Below are 21,606 nucleotides of genomic sequence, written 5' to 3'. Positions count from 1 at the left end.
ATCATGCTTTTCAAATCATTATAGGTTGTTGCCTTGTTTGATATTTCCAAGCTATATATCACACTTCCTTTGTTTATTGTGCTAAGGATGTTAACATTACCTTTTATAGGAAATGTACATGTTGTACTCCACACCTCTTCCATTATTATACCTCATGTAAACAAATATTCAGCCCAGACTTCGAGATTGGTCATCAACCAACCAACAGGACAGTTTGTGTAAATCCTGGCTAAAACATAACAAGAGTTAGTGAAGCATCCCAAGCTTCACCAGTAGCTTAAGTCAATCAAGCCTTAGCCTCTGAGAGAATGTGGCATGATGAAACTATTTCATATAATTCTCCCAAAATGCACATTATACTGCTTTTACAGAACTCTATTTTTATTGACCTTGTATGTCAGCATTGACTGCAGCTGACAAGCTAATCTTGTTAATCTTTTGGCATTGCTTACCGGCCATCATTGACAGGGTCGTAGCTTCGAGGAAGGGTGTTCGACCCCCCCCATATAAATGTATTCTGTATTAAATAGTTGGGTGCAGGTGCTTTAAGCTGCTTATAGTGTGGTGTTTGTCGTGTTTTACTTGGGATTTTTACATACACGTGCAGATGAAAACACACAGACACCCTTCTGTTTTAAAGATGTTAAGAAATTGATATTTTACAAAATATTGAGTTTAAGTGCCCCTCACAATTAGCACTCCTTTCCCTTCTTACTGCTCCTTAAGCCCTCTTCCGCCCTACTTCTCATATAATGTATTTAAACCATTGTGATTGTTGGGAAACCCAAAGCTCACCCCCACAAAAAATCTTACTGACCAAGCTATGCCCATGATCATTGGCAAAGGCGACACACTTCTGCCACTCCTCAAATGCCTCTCTATGTAATGCATGGTGGTCTCTGTATCACCAAGGATGTTTATTGTTACTTTTGGCATTGCAGAATGTTGGACTGAACAGTAAAGTGTAGCAAACGTCCTTCTATCTAAGTATTCTTTGAATTGCTTCAAATGGAAAGTGCAGCTGAACCACGTACAGTGAACGTGTGTGTTTCCTTCTCTCACTCCCACATACACATAATAGAATGAAAAATGGAAAAAAAGAAATAAAAGCTCAGAATCCATGGCATATGAATACTTACATGGACAAAACTATGGTAATCTGAAATGGGAAAATTTCGAAATTATGGAATCAGAAAATGTGGTGGGAGAAAGAGTGACATACAACCAGATGCCTTTGGGTTACATGACAACAGCACAGCAAGCAAGGCATTTTTAATTGTGTAATTATTGTGTCATTGCCTCCTGCATAGCATGACAGGTGGCGCCATGTGGCTCCACAGAGAGTTCTTAATCCCCCGGAAGTGGCAGAGTGGAGCCGCATATAGGTACCACCCCTGCATGATGATGCCAGTTTCTTAACTGTTAGATCTGACAGCCTTATTTATGGTGGGCTTACCCAACTTTTTGCCTACTTGCCTCATATTTTTACTGATTCCTTTTTGTTGGCATTAGGACTTTGAGCACTATACCACTGCTAAAGTGCATGTGATTTCTCCCCTAAACATAGTTTTAGTGATCGATCCACCACTGGCATATTTGATTTTTCTCTAAGTTCCTAGTAGTGTGCACTGCATGAGCCTAGGGTCTGTAACTAAAATGCTTCTAGTGGGCCTGCAGCACTTATTGTGCCACCCACACAAGTAGCACTTTAAACATATCTCAGGCCTGCCACAACAGAGCCTGTGTGTGCAGTTTTACCATGTCGACTTGACATTCAAAACTCCTGCCCGCATTACACTCTCATTTTATTACATATAAGACACGCCTAATGTAGGCCCGAGATTGCCCATATGTCTGTGTACTGTGCCATCAAAAGGTAGAACATGTGCTTTTAAGTTTTACATGTCCCGGTAGTAAAAAACTCCCAAACTTGTTTTTTTTTTTTACTGCTGAGAGGCCTACCCCTCTCGTAGGTTAACATTGGGGATTCCTAATTACATTTAATAAGCTGTATTCCTAATTAAGAGAAGGTAGAGTTGTCATGTTTGGTACCTCTGGAATGCTAATGACAAATCGTCTTTAATGGTAAAGTTGGATTTGTAGTTGCCATTCTGAAAATGCTACTTTTCGAAAGTTGGACATTTTGCTGCTCTTAGCCATTTGGTGTCTATTACCGGTCTCTGATCACTTGCTGGGTGACAGTTCACTTTGTCTATTTACTCTAGACAGCCGCACATAAAGGATGGCTGGGTGTGACTTCATGCATCTTCTTGGGAGGAAGGAAGAGAGGATCTGGGAACAGCCTCACACTAACACCTGAATAGGCTGGTCCTTGTCGACATACAAAGAGTTGCATATCTCCCTGAAGTGAGTTTGGAGCCAGGGCAGGAAGAAAGGATCTCTGTGCTCTTCCAAGAACTTTCTTTGAAGTCACTCCCACTTCAAAGGCACTACTGAGTATAAGTGCTGGACCTCTGACTCAACCAACTCAGTACATGTCTGGACCTGAAACCAACTTGCCAAGAAAAATTGCTGTGCTAATGATTGCCACTCTGTAGGACTGCAGTTCTGGAAGACTGCTGCCTTGCTTTGCTGCCCTGCTGTCTCTGATTGGACCTTCATCACTTGACCCAGTGTGACTCCAAGTGCTAGCTGACTAGCCTCCTGTTCTTAGAAGACTCAGGAATATCAAAGTCTTCCATCTTGCTCCTGTGTCTGGTTCATTGGAAGTGGGAAGAGAATCACAGCTATTGTGGAAACAGAATTGGCGCATCACACTTGAAACCAGCGCATCACTATTGGAACCACCACATCACTCCCACTGCAGAAGGACGATTGACGCATCCCTTCAACTGAGTGGAATACCTGGCACATTGTCATCAGAACTGGCGCATCACCATCATTGTGTGGAGAAAACAAACGTATCTCCTCGATTGAGGGATCGACACAGACGCATCGCTCGGCCTCACCCTGCATGCCGTTGCCTATGAACAGGATTAAGGTACTTCTGCTCAGGGGGCCCGTGCTTTATTGCAGTCGACCTGAACTCTTCACTTCGTCCCTTTTCAGAGTGACCAATTAACTCTCTAGGCGCTTACTACTTGCATTTAACAAAAATAAATAATAATGCCATTTATACAAGCGCATGGTTACCTCACATAAGGTATCCCAGCGCTAGGAAGCTGAGTACAGAAAGTAGAGCACAACAGGACAGCCTGAGTAGACTCAGAAAGCCAAGTTTTCAGTTGCTTTTTGAATATAAATTAGGTGGGTGCTAGCCGAAGGTGCAACAGAACTGAATTTCAAATCCTGAGAGCCAAGAACTGAAAGCGCAGCCACCCGTTCTTGCTTTTTAATTCTCAGGACGGCGGCCAGATTGATCCTGCAGATAAGCATTGATGGGAAAGTGCTATGTGGCTGAAACAGAGAGCCTTATAGGTGAATCTGTTTCACAGTTAACCAGTGCAACTTCTTTAGTGCAATGCTGATAGAGTTTCGCCTCGGAGGTTCAAGCAGTGTCCGAGCTGCAGCATTCTGCATGCTTTGAAGCCTCTTTAGTTGCAAATGGAAGACACCCAAATACAAAATTTTTACAGTAATCCAATCTGGATTTAATCAGTGCCTGGATTACTGTTTTTTTTGGCAGACCCAGGAAGCATGTGAAGGATTTTTGTTAAAGATCTAAAAATTCCAAAACACTTTCAGGCAAGGACATTCATCTGGGCATCGAATGAAAGCTGCTTATTAAACCTGATGCTACGGTTCTTAACCTTTGGCTTGGGAGATGGTAAAGGGCAGAGATTATCTGGCCACCAGGCATTAGACCAGATATTGTAATGCTTGCCCAGTACCAGGACCTCAGTCATTTCAGCATTCAGTTGATGTCCATACAAGCTGCAACATCAGACAGACACGCATGCAGGGAGGATGTCATCTGCTCACTATTGTGAGACAGAGTAATGACAACCTGAGTGTCGTCAGTGTATGAGTCAACAGTAAAACCATACTGCTCAATGACCCCAGCCAGAGGACTAACAAACATTGAAAAAAGTAGGGCTCAGAGGCAAGCCTTGTGGCACTTCTTGCTGCAAGGGGTGGACTGACGACAGAAAAGGTTTTTGAGAAGCTTGAAAAGTGTATCCCTGCAGGAAAGAGGCCAACCACTGCAAAACACTGCCACTAACACCATTGTTCCAGAGTCGCATGATCAAAATATTGTGGTAAACCGTTTCAAAAGAGGCTATTAAACAAAGGTTGTCGTACCTCGGCACTCAGATTATTATGTGTGGAGAAGTGTGGCTCACTGGTTAGAGCAGGCAGACCCTGAAGCAGAGGTCAGACCCGGGACCAGGGTTCAATTCCCGATGCGTCTGGGTCTTGAGCTCAAATGTCCACGGACTCGATAATTCTCGCTTCGGTGCCTGACCTAATCATGGGTTCACACTCTGCAACTCTGGGCATTAAGCTTGCTTAATCTCCACAACGCCCCCCCCGCCCCCGCGGCGGGATGCCTGGCTTTCACCTTGGGGATGCCCTGTAGGGGCTATCTCACAGGGAAAAGCCAGGACGGGTTCCCAAGGCAAGCACTTAGAGACCCCTGGGTGATAAGCGCTATATAAATCCAATATACAATACAATACAATACAATACAATACAATACAATGTCATAGAAGCCAATGCTTCTAAGGGAGTTCATTCCCTGTCTTGGCCTGTTTAGAGAGTCAAGACCGCTAATTGATCCTATGCACAGCACCAATATTTCACCATAGAGAGAACATCCAAAACATAGAATGGCTTTGATGTTTTAACAACTTATTTTACATATATCTCTGTACAGTCCTTTGTAATAGTACACATTTTTTTTTGCCAAAAGTCCTTCTGTGCTGAAATCCCAGAAGGAAAAGGATGAGACAGGCAGCCTGTACAGATATATATGTAAAACAAGTTATTAAAACATCAAAGTCATTCTATGTTTTGGATGTTATCTCTATGGTGAAATATTGGTGCCTTTCATATGAGCAATTGGCGGTCTTGACTCTCTAAACAGGCCAAGACAGGGAATAAACTCCCTTAGAAGCATTGGCCTCTATCACATAAATATCTGAGTGCCGAGGTACTACAAACTTTGTTTAATAGTCTCCTACAACTGACCCCGTTCGGGATCTGAGTGGAAGCCGACATCTGAGGTAGTGGGATGTCAAATGTTAACTTGAGGGGCACCGTTTTTCGCATATGAAACAATTTCTATTGACAGTTTCATTTCTATTGACAACATTTAATACAGGATTGGAAAGTGCGACAGTCTGAACCACCACTACCTTTGTAGTTTCAAAATCGGCACTGAGCTCAAGCACAAGAATAGCCGCAGTGTTGCCCTTATCCATAATATGCCTGATTCAGCAGCGCCTCTCCTCGCCACTACAGACGACATTCGCCTCCCTCCTTGACTGAGGCGAGACAGCAGCCCTCATCCTCCGGGACCTCTCAGCCGCCTTCGACACCATCTCCCATCACATCCTCTTTGCAACATCCATGACGCCGGCATCCACAACAAAGCCCTAGAATGGATCCACTCCTTCCTCATCGGCCAAACGTAGAGAGCCAAACTTTCACAGTTCAAATCAGAACCCACAGAGATCAGCTGTGGAGTGCCTCAGGGATCCTCCCTGAGCCCCGCCTCTTCAACATTTACAAGGCCCCACTTGCAGCTATTTGGAAATTACAATTATAAAAATGTAACAAGGTAACTCCAATGTTATCCTGTGGGATAGGTAGGGCTTGCATTAGTGATAAACTAATTTAAGAGTTTTTCACTACCAGGCCAAGTAAACCTTAAAAACAAATGGCCTGCTTTTTAAATATATTGCACCCTGCCCTCTGCTCCGTCCACTGCCTACCCTAGGGGTGACTCACATGTGTTAACAAGCATTGGCATAGCCAATAGGTCTTGCTTTTGGGACCTTATAAATATTTAGTTATGCAGCACAATATCCTTGGTGCAACAACATCAACTGTTGCATGGCTAAACACTTATAAGGTCCCAAAGGTGAGACATATTGGCTATGCCAATGCTTGTTGTTCTTGGAAGTAGACAGCTTGTCATGCCCACATGATCGACCAGTTCACACAGTCGGTGGTATGGTCTGGAATACGATTTGGGTTGAACGCGATGAAAGTTCCCTATTATGGACACCTTCTGATAGGTATACAGGCTTGAGATTGATTGATAGCTCTTCCTTGACTGCACGTTTCTGCAATGGATATTCTAGTGACTTACCTTGACTGGGCCTACAGGGTTTCCAGGGGGACACTTTTTGACCAACATAAAGCAGTGTGTAAGATCTTGCACTAGGCATTTAGACACAGAACTGATATGCTTTCCTATTCAAGATTTTTCTATATACCCAGATCAATTCAGTGGCCTGTATGTCATTTGAAAAGAACCTGTTCACTACCATGAAATGTATCTGAGTGGACCTGGGAAATCGATGGAGGGCAATTAAAAGTAACTTTCCACCCATAAGATGAGATAGTCTGGGAGGCTTCATTCCTTCTTCAAGGGTATTCATGGGTCACCATGGCCTGTTAGTCTGAAGGACTATTCTATGTATCGCTGTGTCTCTGCGTACCCTTGTGGCCTCTGTCTTCACGGGCCTGCTGTTATGGATCACTACTTGCTTCCCCCTGGTAGAAAAGGTTGAGGTTAATTGGTGGCTTCCATCCTTTACTCATTTCGTTCTGCAGTGGGGAAGTTGTCAGAGCCTGCTTCCCTTGCTAAAATGTTTTGTTATATTACATTATGTTAGGAAAACCTTTATAGATCGCACAATCATCTGGAGGCCTGCTGGCAGTAATGGGACCCTTGTGTTACGAAGTTATCAGATAAATTACCTAAAGATTCGACCGAAAAGCAGAGTTAAAATGTGTCTTGAGAGCAAGTGTGAAAGAATGAATGTGAGATGAAGAGGGAGACCTTGTAGAAACCTCAGACCCAAGGTCGGAGAATGGAATTTATTTATACGTGGGCGAGTTATAGGTTCTAGCCCTTGCTTCATTTGGGCCAGTGGGTGAGGGGGTGCACACCGGCTCTCATTTTTGGGGACCAGTAGTTATATTTCTTTGTCAGACTTTTATCCAAAGCAAGAGAGTGGAAAACACACAAGGAGCAAAGGAGGAAGAAAAAGGCAGAAAAAAGTGACGAAGGTTCAAAGCAAGAACATGCAAGAGTGAGAGAACGGGACAGGAGGTTGTGGAACAAGGAAACAGGCGGCGGAATCAGGACTATACAGCCATGGCTTTCAGCGTGCTGAGATACAGCAGCTCCTTCTGAGCAAAACTGTGAGCCCTGGGGCTTCTACTTACAAATTAAGCACCGGTCCTAGAGTAGTGTAGGTTCTGACATAATGAGAAACAAACGTGGGAACAGTCAGTAGTGCTGGAACTGTGAATGCGGGAATTGATGAACCAATCCCATAAAACTTGAAAGATTTTAGTAGGAACATTATTAAAAGAACCCCTTCATATGTTTTTCGTTTGTCATCATTTAGTATGTTTTCCGACACAGACTGTGAAATACCATGCACCCGTTTCTGGCAAACTGCTGTAATTATTTTAACATGATGACCTCTGTTTTAGTTTCCTTTCTGTGACTGCAAAGTGAGGAAATGTTCTAATTTGAACCAAATCTCCCCGCGTACAGGTGTATGAAAGGGGAACATTAAATCCAGTGCAGAGATTAATTTGTAAAAAAGAAAAAAGTGCCCATCCCCAAACATTTGTTAGTGCCCAGTCAGTCACTACCACCACTTGTGTGGGTTGTTGGTTCATAAGCACCTTCAGAAATTGTAACTGTTGCTCTACTTTGGTTGTGGCTGACAATCATGGTGTTGTTTCTCTCTTTAAATATTTAATGTTGTCAATCATAGGAGTTAATCTGTTTTCTGAGTCGGAAGGGAACACCTATATTTTTTTTTGCCTGCTCCCCACAGCAGCAAAAATGGTTACATTCTGTGTCTGTGAGCTTCGAACACAACCAAAAAACGAAATCGGTAATCGTCCATTGTGTGGCCAGAGACGTGCCACCAGGCTTTGGTGTGTGAATGATGCTTTAGAATTGCCATGACCTGTGGCGTAAAAGGGGCAATGACCAGATCCGGCCGACGTTGTCTAGCACATTCATGTATCATAAGTATTGCTGCTCCTAGGGAAAATCAGCCACAGGCCCTGCTGCACTGAACGAAGAAACACAAGTAAAATATCTCCCTTGCTAAAATAACATAAAAGGAAATGCAAGCTTGTCTTTCTGCTTGAAGTTCCTCCTGCCTGCCTTTGGTTTGATTAGACGCCTCCTTACTATAATGAGGCCCTTGAGAGGTTAAGAAACTAAATCCCATCTTTCACTTTTGGGTAACGGGGCCCAACCCGGGCAGGGATCCAGAATCCACCCCCAGACAACAAAAGATGCTAGAGTCTGTGTGCACTTGAAAGACCCTCATATGAGAGAGCTGACATTAAAAAAAAGCATTGGCCGCGAGGCCGTGAAAGTAACACGGCCGTAAAAGCGAAAGTGAAGTGATCGCGGGGACACGCTATGAGGTGGGGAAGGGGCGGAGCGAGGCGCTTGGGAGAGCAAGCGAAAGGAAAGGGTGCCGTGAGGAATGAGCCATGACAAAAACCCAGATGGCGGCTGCGCAAGTGCATTTGCGTGTTACCGCAAGCTTGAGGCCAGGAAAAGCTGTGGTAGGACTTTCAAAAACCCACTTACAAAATGTCTCGCCAGAGTAGCGCATGCGCTGGCTCAGGCGAGACCTAATAAGGAAGGTTTTGGCCTGGCAAAGGGTTTATTTTGGCAGGTCGAAATAGCAGCTGAAAACAGCTCACACTCAGGCTGCAATGGCAGGCCTGAGACATGTTTAAAGAGCTGATTAGGAGGAGTGACACAATCAGGTCTTCAGTTCCACTGGCAGCTTTTAATTTACAGGCCCCTGAGCACAGGCAGTGCCACCATACTAGGTACTTACACGTAAATTAAATATGCCAATTGGGTATAAGCCCAATTCCATCACGTTTTAAGAAGAGAGCACGACCACTTTAACATTGGTTAGCAGTGCACAGAGTACTAAGGCCAACAAAAACAAATTCAGCAAAAATGGAGGAGTAAACGCAAACAATTTAGGGATGAGCCTGCAGAAAGGGGCAAGTACAGCACAGCTAAATCTATAAAGCATGGAAAATATTCTTTCAAAAACAGTGTTATACAGTAGGACATAAATGCTACCAACTCCGTTGAGCTCTGCTAATAAGATAGAATGATTTTGCAGATGTGAGTTTAAAGAGGTTTTACAACAAAAAGAGCATTTTATTGCATATGATGCCCGGCTATGACTCTTAAGGTTTAATCTATATCTTGCTACAAAAGAGGAGATTTCTTCAGAAGTCAACAAATCAGAGGACTTGGAGTAAATGGAAGATGTGGCCCAAAGTTACAGAAGATAGGTTTACTTCTTAAGTTGATTTGGTGAGCAAAGCCAGTCTTCACAAGAAAGATGACCCATCCGATGGATGGGGAGAGTAATAGGGCTTGTTGCCACACTAAGAGACTTTATAGGAATATACACTTCAAGCTGATACAGCGAAAAGATCTGCAGAAGACCTAGATTACCCTATAGTTGCTGCATAAAAAGACTTTAGAAATAGAGGAAGACAGCCTAGACTGGCTTAGATTTTGGGGGATTCCTCATTGGATGTGTTGGGGCAGTGTGTTCAACTGACACATGACTGGAAGGAGGAAGCAACTATAAGTTAGGATTCTCCGGCTAAATCTTAGGAGACTCATAAAATGTGTCAAATGACAGAACAGATAAAAACTCAGCTTGATGACCAGAATATGAGTGCTAGGTTTGGTTCTAGCTTAGCACAAATGTCTCTGTACTGAAGTGCTCAAGACCTCTAAGATTTAAATCCTGACTGTGACAGATAATAAAAGCCAAGAGGGTTCTGTAGGATTTAAAAGTAAGGGAATAGAACATCTTATGCAGGATGGGATTATTTTCTTGATATGTACCTTATTGCTCTAATGTAACACCTCCATGATCTTGAGCAATTATAAACCTGCATAAGGAATACACAATAGCATAGCTAATAGGTTCTCTGTAGGTATCTTCTACGCCACACAAAACAGAATTACAATTTATATATTCTTACTTATTTATTTTTGTGTTTTATAGAGAGCAAACTTGACCCGTTAGGGTATCGGAGCACCTTACAGGAATCATAGAAATGTACAACAGGCATGGAATCACAACAGTATACAAAAGGTAAAGAGGGGAGGGTAGGATATATAAAGGATAGAGGACACGTATGTACAGTTTGCATTTTATAGTTACTCGAGACAAGTCCCCAGGTTTTGAGGAGAGGTGACTTGGTCATCCGAGGAGAGGCGCTAGTGGGGAGTTGATCAAGGTCTCTGTGCTGGTTGGAGGCAACATTCAACCGAGGAATTTATCCATTTGGATGGCTTTGGCCTCCTTTTTGAAGCGGGCCAGAGAAGGGATTCTTCTGATGGCGGGCGGGAGAGAGTTCCATATTCTTGGAGCGGCCCCAGAGAAAGCCCGATTGTAAGGTTTTTATTTTCTGGAACCGTGCAGGTTGTAGCAGGAGGTCTCTGGCGGATCGGGAGTTTCTGATTCTTCCGGATACCACAGGTTTCTGTGCAAGATAAGCAGGGGAGTTTGAGTATAAGGCCTTGTGTGTGATGCAGGCTAGTTTAAGCTGTGTTCTAGCCTCAAAAGGAAGCCAGTTCAAAGCTTTCAGGGGTGGAGAAATGTGGTAGAATTTTCTTGAGCTGGTAAGAAGTCTGGCGGCAGTGTTGAGGCAGGCTTTTAGAGGTGCCAGGGAGATCTTAGGTAAACCCGAGCGGGTAGATCCGCCGTATTCCAGTCTGTAGATGACAAGTGCTTGGACTGCCATTTTTAGGTCAGCAGCGTTGAGGAAGGGTTTCAGTTTCCTGAGGTAGCTCAGGTGGAATCTGGCTGATTTGGCTATCGCGTTGATGTGGTCCCGCATGTTCAAATTGCTGTCCAGGGTAATTCCCGGAGATTTGGCCGAGTCCACGATGGTCGGTGGGCGATCTAAGGCCGTGATAGCCTTAATCCATGTCTGCATCTCGGGATTGGTTTGTGGGAGGGAAATTAGGAGAAATTCGGTTTTCTTTGTGTTGAGTTTGAGTTGATTGGAGGCAAGCCACTGAACAGTCCCTTTCAGGGCCTCATTCAGGGAGAGAATCTCCTCGAGGGATGAGGTTTTGATGTAGATCTGAGTGTCGTCAGCGTACATATGGTAGGAGATATTCGCTGTGCGTAGAACTTCGGCAAGAGATTCAAGGTAAAGGTTGAAGATGGTAGAGGACAGGGTTGATCCTTGAGGGACTCCAACTGTGACCGGAGAATTCTGCAAGAATATAAACTTGAGGCTTCAAATGTATAATACAGAGCTCTGAATGACAGCAGTATTAATAATGACCCTTTCACACTTCTGGTATTTTATGGAATCCCAATAAAATTAAATATTTTTTATACTAAAGTTTAAAATTAACTAGTATAGTGTCAGTTGTAATAAGTTCATAAAGTTCAAGTTCATAAATTTGTATAGCGCACTACTCACCCAGAGGGTCTCAGGCGCTTGAGGGAGGGTGGGTGCATTACTTATCGAATAGCCAGGTTTTCAGCTGCTTTCTGAAGGAGAGGTGGTTCTGTGTGAGGTGGAGGTGAGGTGGGAGAGAATTCCTGGTTTTGGCCGCTAAGTAGGAAAAAGATCTTCCTCCCATGGTGGATCTTTTGATGCGCGGAGTTACGGCGAGGGCTTGATTGGATGAGCTAAGTTGGCGGGTGGGTGTGTAGAAGGACAGTCATTTGTTGAGGCATTCTGGTCCAAGGTCGTAGAGGGCCTTGTGTGCGTGGGTGAGGAGACGGAACGTTATTCTCTTGTTGACGGGAAGCCAGTGGAGATCTTTCAGGTGACTGGAGATATGGGTTTGACGGGGTATGTCGAGTATGAGTCTGGCTGACTGGCTGAGGCGTTTTGAATGCGTTGGAGTTTTTTCTGTAGTTTGGCTGTGGTTCCGGCGTAGAGGGTGTTTCCATAATCTAGTCGGCTAGTGACTAGTGCGTGAGTGACTCTCTTTCTTGTTTCGGTGGGGATCCAGCGGAAGATTTTTTTGAGCATGCGTAAGATGTTGAAGCAAGATGATGAGACGGCGTTGACTTGTCTGGACATCGAGAGGGAGGAGTCCAGGATGAAGCCCAGGTTACGTGCGTGGTCCGTAGGTGTGGGTGCTGTGCCCAGAGCTGGTGGCCACCATGAGTCGTCCCATGCAGAGGGGGATGATCCTAGGATGAGGACTTCCGTTTTGTCCGAGTTTAGTTTTAAGCGACTGTTCTTCATCCATTCGGCTACTTCTTTCATTCCTTCGTGTAGGTTGGTTTTGGCGGTGTTAGTGTCTTTGGTGAGGGAGAGGATTAGTTGGGTGTCGTCAGCATAGGAGATGATGTTGAGGTTGTGTTGGCGTGCGATGGATGCGAGGGGACTCATGTACACGTTGAAGAGGGTGGGACTGAGTGATGATCCTTGTGGTACGCCGCAGATGACTTCGGTGGTCTCTGATTTGAAGGGGGGGAGGCGGACTCTCTGGGTTCTTCCGGTGAGGAACGAGATGATCCAGTCCAATGCTTTTCCTTGTATTCCTATGTTGTTGAGGCGTTGTATGAGGGTGTTATGACAGACTGTGTCGAAGGCGGCGGAGAGGTCAAGTAGGATGAGGGCAACTGTTTCTCCGTTGTCCAGTAGTGTTCGGATGTCGTCAGTAGCAGCGATGAGGGCGGTTTCTGTGCTGTGTTTGGCTCGAAAGCCGGACTGTGAGGGATCAAGTGAATTGTTGGATTCAAGGAAGGCGGCGAGCTGACAATTGACGGCTTTCTCGATGACTTTGGCCGGGAAGGGGAGGAGCGAGATGGGGCGGTAGTTCTTAAGTTCAGCGGGGTCTGCTGTGGGTTTCTTCAGAAGTGGGATGAGTTCGGCATGTTTCCAGCTTTCTGGGAAGGTAGCGGAGTTGAAGGAGCAGTTGATGACATCGCGGAGATGGGGTGCGATGATGGAGTCTGCTTTGTTGAAGATGTGGTAGGGGCAGGGGTCGGTTGGTGAACCTGAGTGGATGGAGTTCATCAGACGGATGGTGTCTTCAGTCGTGATTGGGTTCCAGGCGCAAAGGTTGTGAGAGTGTTGTTTTGGTTCGGAGGTGGGTGGAGTGTGTTCTTCTTTGGACAGGTTCTCAAAGCTGTAATGAATGTCGGCGATTTTGTTGTGGAAGAAAGATGATAGTGAGTCGCAGAGGTCTTGGGAGGGAGTGATGTCGTTGGTGCCGGCGGTGTGGTTGGTGAATTCTTTGACGATGTTGAATAATTCCTTGCTGTTGTGGGTGTTGTTGTCGAGTCGATCCTTGAATGCTGATTTCTTGGTGGATCGGATCAGTTGGTGGTGTTTGCGGGTGGCGTCTTTGAAGGTGGTCAGGTTGTTAGTGTTTGGGTTTTTTCTCCAGGTTTTCTCGAGGGTGCGACATAACTTCTTGGATTTCTTAAGGTCATCGTTGAACCACGGGGCCTTTTTGTAACCTTGTTTGATCTGGTGGTTTTTCAGGGGTGCTAATTCGTCAGCGGTGTGGGTGATCCATTGTGTGAGTTTGGTGGCAGCTTGGTTTGGGTCCGATGATGTGGCGGGGGGGTTTTGATTAAGCGATGTGAAGAGTTGGTCGGTGGTGATTTTGTTCCAGTTTCTTCGGGGAATAGGTTGTGGTGGGATGTGGGTCGTGGCCTTTTTGTAGTTGAAGTGAACGCAGCTGTGGTCCGTCCAATGGAGAGCTGTGGTGTGATCGAAGGAGATGTGTTTGCTGGAGGTGAAGATAGGGTCGAGCGTGTGTCCGGCCAAGTGGGTGGGGGTGTCAACAAGTTGTTTGAGTCCGAGATTGGCCAGGTTGTCCAGAAGGGTGGTGGTGTTGCTGTCGTTATTCTTTTCCAGGTGGAAGTTGAGGTCTCCCAGTAGGATGTAGTTCTCGGAGGTGAGGGCATGTGGGCTGATGAAGTCAGTGATATCTTCGATGAATTGTGTGCGGGTTCCTGGTGGTCTGTAGATGAGGGTGCCTCTAAGTGTGGTCCTGGGGTCAGTGTGGATCTGGAAGTGAAGGTGTTCGGCGGTCGAGAGGTTATTGTCGAAGCTGGTCGTGACTCGGATGGAGTTCTTATGGGCGATGGCGATGCCCCCTCCTGTTTGGTTGGAGCGGTCTTTTCGGATGATCTTGTAAGCGTCCGGGATGGCTATGGCGATGTCGGGTGCAGATGAGGCGTTCATCCAGGTTTCTGTAAGGAAGGCGACGTCCGGCGATGTAGTGTCGAGTAGGTCCCAGAGTTCAGTGGCGTGTCTGTGGACTGAGCGGGTGTTCAGCAGGATGCACTTCAGGTGGTTAGAGTCGGAGCTGTGTTTGGAGGGGGGGGATTTGGTGAGGGTCCTGATGCAGGCGAACTTGCAGGAGTTGCAGGCGAATGGTCCGTGGGTGTGTCCTGGGGCAGCTACGCAGCATTGTGGGGAGCATCTGGGGTTGAGGGCAAGGAGGGTATCGGCGTCATACGTTATGCGGGCGGGGTGGCTAATGCGGGGACCAGGGGGTCTGGCGCTGGGCACGGTCCAGGTGCGGACGGGCATAGACGGGCTTACCTTTGGCGCACCTTCGGCACGCATGGGGCGCGACGGCTAAGCATGAACGCTGCGCGCAGATGCATCTGTCATATGTGGATAGAGGGGGGGGAGGGGTGAGGGAGGATCAGCTGGGAGGCGGGAGCGGGGCGGAGAGGACGGGCTCCGAGGCACAATAACAACAAAATGGCAGCAAAGTGAATCCGGGAACAGGATGGGGCACACAGAGTAATACAAGATCAGTAAATAATCTCAAAAAAAAAAATAAGCGCTACAAATATAAATGCACTGAAAAGAGCAATGCTAATTAGGGTCAAAGCTATGAATCAGAACAATGAGCCTGCGCATATGAATCTAAACAATGCTTAAGTAAGGAGATCGCTATCATTAATTGGAAACACTCGATAGCGCTATGGCAAGCAGCAGCAAGCGGACACAATTACACGGAGCAAATCAATTAGTGCAGCCAACGATATCACTGAGCAGGGAGCGTGGGGAGCGACCGCTTCTGGAAGTACCAGGACGGTCACAGCGCTTCAGAGGGCGGGGGTCAGGCTATGCAATCAGTGGGAGGGAGGATCAGCTGGGAGGCGGGAGCGGGGCGGAGAGGACGGGCTCCGAGGTACAATAACAACAAAATGGCAGCAAAGTGAAACCGGGAACAGGATGGGGCACACAGAGTAATACAAGATCAGTAAATAATCTCAAAAAAAAAATAAGCGCTACAAATATAAATGCACAGAAACGCTTCTGGAAGTACCAGGATGGTACCAAGGCACGCCCCAAGTGCCTTAACTAGTGAGACAAATAAACTCAGTTTACAGGTATGAAAACACAAACAAAAAAACACTTGATGCCTTAAGAACATAATCAAGATCAAAGTGCGGTTACTGTGATGTTCCATCATTTGGGAAGAAGGCACAACCAATACACACTCCTCACCTGTCCACTGTATTGGCCACAATTTCCAGTTGCTTGAGAAGAAACGGATACAATGACGGAAATCGAGAAAAGAACTCTCTACCTGTCATTCTGCAAAGACAAAAATGAGATATGAGCTATTTTTGTCAAAATAGGTTGAGGGTGATATACTGTAGCTACTTGAGGAAATCACATTTGCATTTTTACAATCTCTTGGACAAGAAGAATACTCTACCATGAAATGAGCTCTTACAAAAGAAACAAGCACATGAAAAGACCAAAAGTTAAATAATTTCTACCAGCCCAGACCAATAACATAGTCATTTTATTTAAAGATCAACAAAATGAGATACCTAATTAGAGCAATGTATTTAAAGGGAGTAAAAGTATTACTATTTTACTTATGCAATTGGGTAAACCAAGGGAAGCCCAGAGATAACAGAGTACTTCATTTGCACTAAAACTATTATTACCCCCACCAGTTTTTCAGTGTCAAAGATGTATCAGTTTCTATTGAATCATTTGCAATTCAGGTGTCGGTTCTTTCTGCTGAACACACATCCCGCAAACATGTTACTAAGCGAAAAACTGACTGAGATATAATGTAAAGGTAGCTAATATTATCACATCCTATTACAGCAACCAAATTTTGTTTGTAGCGAGCGCAGGAGGAATGGCTGTAGCCATTCCATTATAGACTTATCATATTTTAAAAATCTGAATGTACATAGGACCATACTAATAATATAATCCTTATCACTATAGTTGCGCCTCAGTCTCGCAATATCAAGATTTACTTTCTCATGTAGTCTAATATAAATTAGTTTGGTTTATATTGTGATGGTCGCAGGTTTTTTCTCGTTTTGAGTGAGCCAGAAGCCCATTATCCCAACTCGTAGTATCTTTGATATTTCAACTGATCCCCCCTCAGAGTGTAGTTTCCAAACAACATAACAACAGACCTGCGACTGTCAAGGCTGAACCCTCATCACGGTTTTTAATAGTTTTGTTTTTTAGTTTTTATAACAGCAGTTCTGGGTCCTTTCACCTTCCTGGTTAAACAATAGTGCTTGGATACTAACTGGCTCAATATCTGGGGTAAACCTCCATCAGAATCCTGGACACCTTCTGCAGTGGTCCCATCCTGGGTTCTGTAGTGGCTCTTAAAATCATCTTTTTGGTTTTAGACATGTAATACCATATGTAGAAAGAGATTTAAAAAACAGACAAACACAACATTCTCCACTGCCTATGCAGGAAATTCAAACTTTAAATCCTTTCTAGATGGAAATTAAATTTTACATCTGTCTGCTGTTGCTCTTGCCCTACTACAGCCTCTCTTTTCCTTCTCCGCCACTCTCACTACTAACAACCCTACCCACATTCTCCACTCAAGACTGCAGTAATTCTGATTGTCCTTGTACAATCCCAGATGCTCCATATGTTGTTCTATTGCCCCCACAAAACTCTCCTCTCCTTTACAATGCCTGTGTTGTGTGTAGATTGCTCTGTCCCTATAAAAGGTTTCTAAGATCTTTTAATGGCATTCACAACAACTGGACCCGCCAGATTCTTTGCTTTTTCCAGCTGTTAGCAGCTTGGCACTTGCTACTGCTGCAACTTTCACTAGAATAATGTCTGGAACCCCGAACCGTGCATACTGCCAAGATATGTCGCAATGGGGTCCATTCAGCACAAAGGAAACATAGGTCTGAAATATCTGTTGAAAATCTGGCTATTTTCTCAGGAGTATAACGCAGCTGGTGTGATATAAAATGCACATTCAGACAACTTTTTTGTTAACAAGGTTATGCCTTCTCTGAAACATTACTTTTATGAAGCCAGATGTTTGAGCTATGGGCCAGTGAGAGCTCCTGTATAGTTAGAACACTCTACTTCCTAATAAACAAGGTTTCTCTGCGCACTCTCATGATTATCAAACACACAATAGGTGATGGGAGGAATGCTTGCAGTAAGTCTAGCCACTGGCAGTCACTCGAGGTTGCATTACAAACTACTGTTCTTTTGCCCTTCATGCCACCTCAGTTTGAACCCAGCCATTTGCAAATCAGTCTTGATCCTGCTCCAATAGGAACACTCAAGCCCTTACTGTCAAGCCAGGTCCTCCCTGCCGGGCCGGGAACCCAAAGCAGCCCTGGGAGTATTCTCGAACCAACCCCTGAAGAACTGCCTAGCCCCGGGAGGCTGGAAATTCTTGCCTTCTGCTTTTGTTACTGTGGGCTGATATTGCAGCACTGCTGCGAAACCGGCCAATAACAAAACCGACCCACTCCCTTCCAGCCTCCCGGGAAAATGCTTGAGGCCCGGTCTGGCCCTGCTTCCTTGTAACCAAAGACCAATTTCGCCCTGATTGGAGCACATCAATCAGATGTAGGTAGGTTCCAGTGGCTTAGTGAGCACGGGAAGAGCGCCAATCAGATCTTGGGTTGCTTGCGTTCTGGTTCATTGAAGACCTGGTAACACCAAAACTGCATTATATTTAAGACAAAGTAAAATTCCAAAACCAGTTTAGTTACAATACAATATAATAGGCATTTATAGAGCGCACAGCTGCTTCAGCGGAAGAGCCCGGCAGTGGCAATAGGACCACAGACACAACAGCATTTATCCTTAGGCCAAACAGCCGTGAGTATTAAAAAGATAAGTCTGCACACTTTTGCTAAACACTGGTCAACAACTTTGCGTAAAGGAACGAAAAGGATCTTCCTCCCTGTCTAACCCTGCAGGACAGAGGGGTATATGTGAATTTTAAAGAGTTGGACCTCAGGGCTCTGCTCTAACAGTAGGCCTTAAGTATGCTTCTAAGATAAAGCAGACCCTTCTGCTACAAATCGCTTTAAGCAAAAATAAGAGCCTTGAATTGAATCAATCAGCAACCAATGCAGCTGCCGAAGACCAGCTGACACAGAGTACCGTATTTAGAATAATTAGCAAACGTTGGAGAAGGTAGGCCGGTAAGCCCAAATATAGACTATCTGCATAGTCTAATTTAAATGTAAATGTGTGTGTCTTGTAAAGCGCACTGCTACCCGGAGGTATCCTGGCGCTGTAGACCGCTGGGGAACCCGTCCTGCCTTTCCCTGTGAGATGTTCCCTCCTGGTATCTCCAAGGTGAAACCAGGCATCCCCGGCGTAGAGGCATGGACCGCAACTGGGACCAAGAGCAGCATCCTCCTGAGCGATTTCAAGGTTGCAAAGCAACTAGCATAGACTGCTTTGACCTGAGGTTCAAAAGACAAGGCAGAATCAAAGTTGACGCCCAGGTTTCTCACACAGGAAGATGACTCAGGGGGCAAACCAAGCCCCATAGGCCATCAATTGTGGGAATATGAGTTCTGCTTAGCTCCTAGAAAAACAAGCAATTACAATGCAATGGTCTCTGCATTATTAAAGGTAGAGCTATTGGCATTGCTCATGACTTTTTTTATTTTTTATTTTATTTTTTAAAATCATAAATAAATAGCATTGTCATTTACATTGCCAATAGTTTAATCGTTAAATAAATGGCATTGTCATGTACAATGCCAATAGCTTAATCGCTCGCATATGCATGACCTATTGCATTTACACCCACACAGAGACACACACACACACACCTACAGAGCCACCCACACAGTCATTCACATAGAGACATCCACACACACAGAGCCACCTACACAGAGCCACCCTCACACAGACAGAGCCACCCACACATAGAGCCACCTACAAAAAAAGCTAATCGCACACACACAGAGCCACACACACACACACAGAGCCACACACACAGCCACACACACACAGACAGAGCCACACACAGACAGACAGAGCCACACACAGACAGACAGAGCCACACACAGACCCCTAGTGACAGTAAGCACTTCTGAGCCCCTCTCCCCGACACAAAATTGCTATTATCTGCTCATTTCAACCTCCCAAAAGTCAGATCACACACTTTCAGATATTGTTACAATGTTATATTCGCTGAGCAGGTCGTTATCTGTAAAATGGCTTGTGCCCAAAATGCAACAATCTTATAATTGCACGGTACTACAACGGACTATGGGAGGAAGGGTGTGTGTGGGGCACAGACAAATAGGTGGAAGGGGGAGAAGTAAAACGGACAAGGGGGTGGGAAGGGACCAAGACACATAAAATAAATACAAATATGATCAGTGGAAGAACAGCACTTAAAGTGAAGCGTTCAGTTCTTGGGCCATGCTCCAGCCAAAAGAAGAAGAATTGAAGCCTGCACAACCTGGCCAATGAGAAGGCACTAAAGAAGACGGACAATGAAGCCAAGAATGATAAACAACTAGGGGTTTGCAGGTTCCTTCTTAAATACAATATCTCTAGCAAGTGAGAGCGCACGTGCTCTCGAAGGCAAAACCTAAAAAACTGCACTGTCCAAAATGTCCGCAGAGTGGCACTTAAAGGCCCTATAGGGCAAACAGAAGCCTCTCGTCAAGCAGATTTCACAGATTAGCCAAATATAGTGAGGTCAGATGGCTTTGGCAGACTTTTGCGTGGTCCCTGCCAGATGTCGTAAAAGCGAATCTGATATGTCTGTGCGTGGGGTCTTGTAATCTTTTTGGTATGCCCGGGCAGATATTTCTCCATCCCGAACCCTGGCACCATATCCGAGCCGATAAACATCCCTGTGAACTGCGCCGTTCACCGCAACCGCCTGACTCACCTCCGGGGCATCTTCAGAGGAAGGGGAAAACCATCTGCTGACTCACGGGATCGACCGGTGGGCTCTGGGCCCGGTGCTTCGGAAGAAGAATCACGATAAAGCCACTGATACTCCTAATGTTGTTTCTCCAATAGCGCACCTTTTCCCCAGTCTTGGGATTTTGTGGCACTACAAACAGCAGGGTAGGTATTGGTATACAAGGGAACCCGTAAAATTGGCCAAGGACCACGGGTAGAACTGGTTATTTTTATTTTACAAAGGTCCTAGGTTAAAGTAATGACAAGAGAATTACATTACACAGGCTCGAGATAAAGGCTGTGTTTTTCCTTCTTCAGAGTCCAGCCGGACCTAGAAGCGTTTATTTTGGAAAACAATTTGTAAGCATAGATAGAATTCAGGCGAAACCAGGTCGCACATGAATAACTGGGCACAAGCCTGTACCTAGTCAGAAGAAGACAATACAGGGGAAAAGGAAAAAGAATTAACAGGCAAACAAGGAGAAAAGGGTGGCTTATAACACAATGCAAACAATTTTTGAAATAAGCACAAACCCACAGTAACTACCGTAAAAATTGCAAATCATAACACGAGCAGTACTGTAAAACAGTCGACGAACGTTTCGATCCCTATCTCCAAAAATATAGTGGCATCATCTTCAGGACTAAAGTGAGCTTTGCCTGATTGGTTGAGTGAGCCTGTAGGGTTTAAACAGGGAGGAAAAGAAAGGGAAATGAAAATTCTAACAACAATACGAATTTACAACTAGTCAGTAGCCTCTTTTTTCATGCAGGGTGCAACACGTGCACATGCAGTTGCTTGATCCAAAGGGCACGGATGGCTATGTGCTCGTATTTGGATTGTGGTTGACCGAGTAGGACATACCGCTTTTGCTCATTGAGAAGTGCTCGGGGACGTGGTATCCGGTGTTGGTGCGAAAATTGGCAGGGTGGGGGAGTGTAGGCCAGGAGTTCGACAAGGGTTGTGAATTAATCTAAAATTAGAAAATTTTGGTTACCACGAGCGAGGCACGGTGGGCTGGACGTGGCTTGAAACACTTCAGTCGGCACTCAGGTTCCGAAGTAACCAATGCCTATAAAAAAGTGATTTAGTCATACACTTGGCGAATGACAGGTTCGAGTCAATAAGATAGGAATAGGGTTACCGGGGTTACCGTTTCCGCCTTGCATTTGGCGCGCGGCGTTCAGGAAGGATATCAGTATTTACCCAGTCTGGTCGGTTCGATTTAGGCCTGA

The 21,606-nt window shown here is 45.2% G+C and overlaps 1 protein-coding gene across 1 annotated transcript in view; it reads right to left on the bottom strand.

Moving 5' to 3' along the window:
• Positions 1 to 21,606, bottom strand: part of THADA (THADA armadillo repeat containing) — a 1,588,234-nt gene that overhangs the window by 828,481 nt on the left and 738,147 nt on the right. The window contains exon 28 of the mRNA XM_086927803.1: positions 15,682 to 15,771. Within this exon, the coding sequence (XP_086783929.1) occupies positions 15,682 to 15,771 (90 nt within the window). The remainder of the gene's footprint in view (positions 1 to 15,681; positions 15,772 to 21,606) is intronic.

This window comes from Lissotriton vulgaris, chromosome 6, assembly GCF_964263255.1.
Source record: "Lissotriton vulgaris chromosome 6, aLisVul1.2, whole genome shotgun sequence".
Lineage (NCBI taxonomy): Eukaryota > Metazoa > Chordata > Amphibia > Caudata > Salamandridae > Lissotriton > Lissotriton vulgaris.
This window is presented reverse-complemented; position numbering and strand designations above follow the sequence as displayed.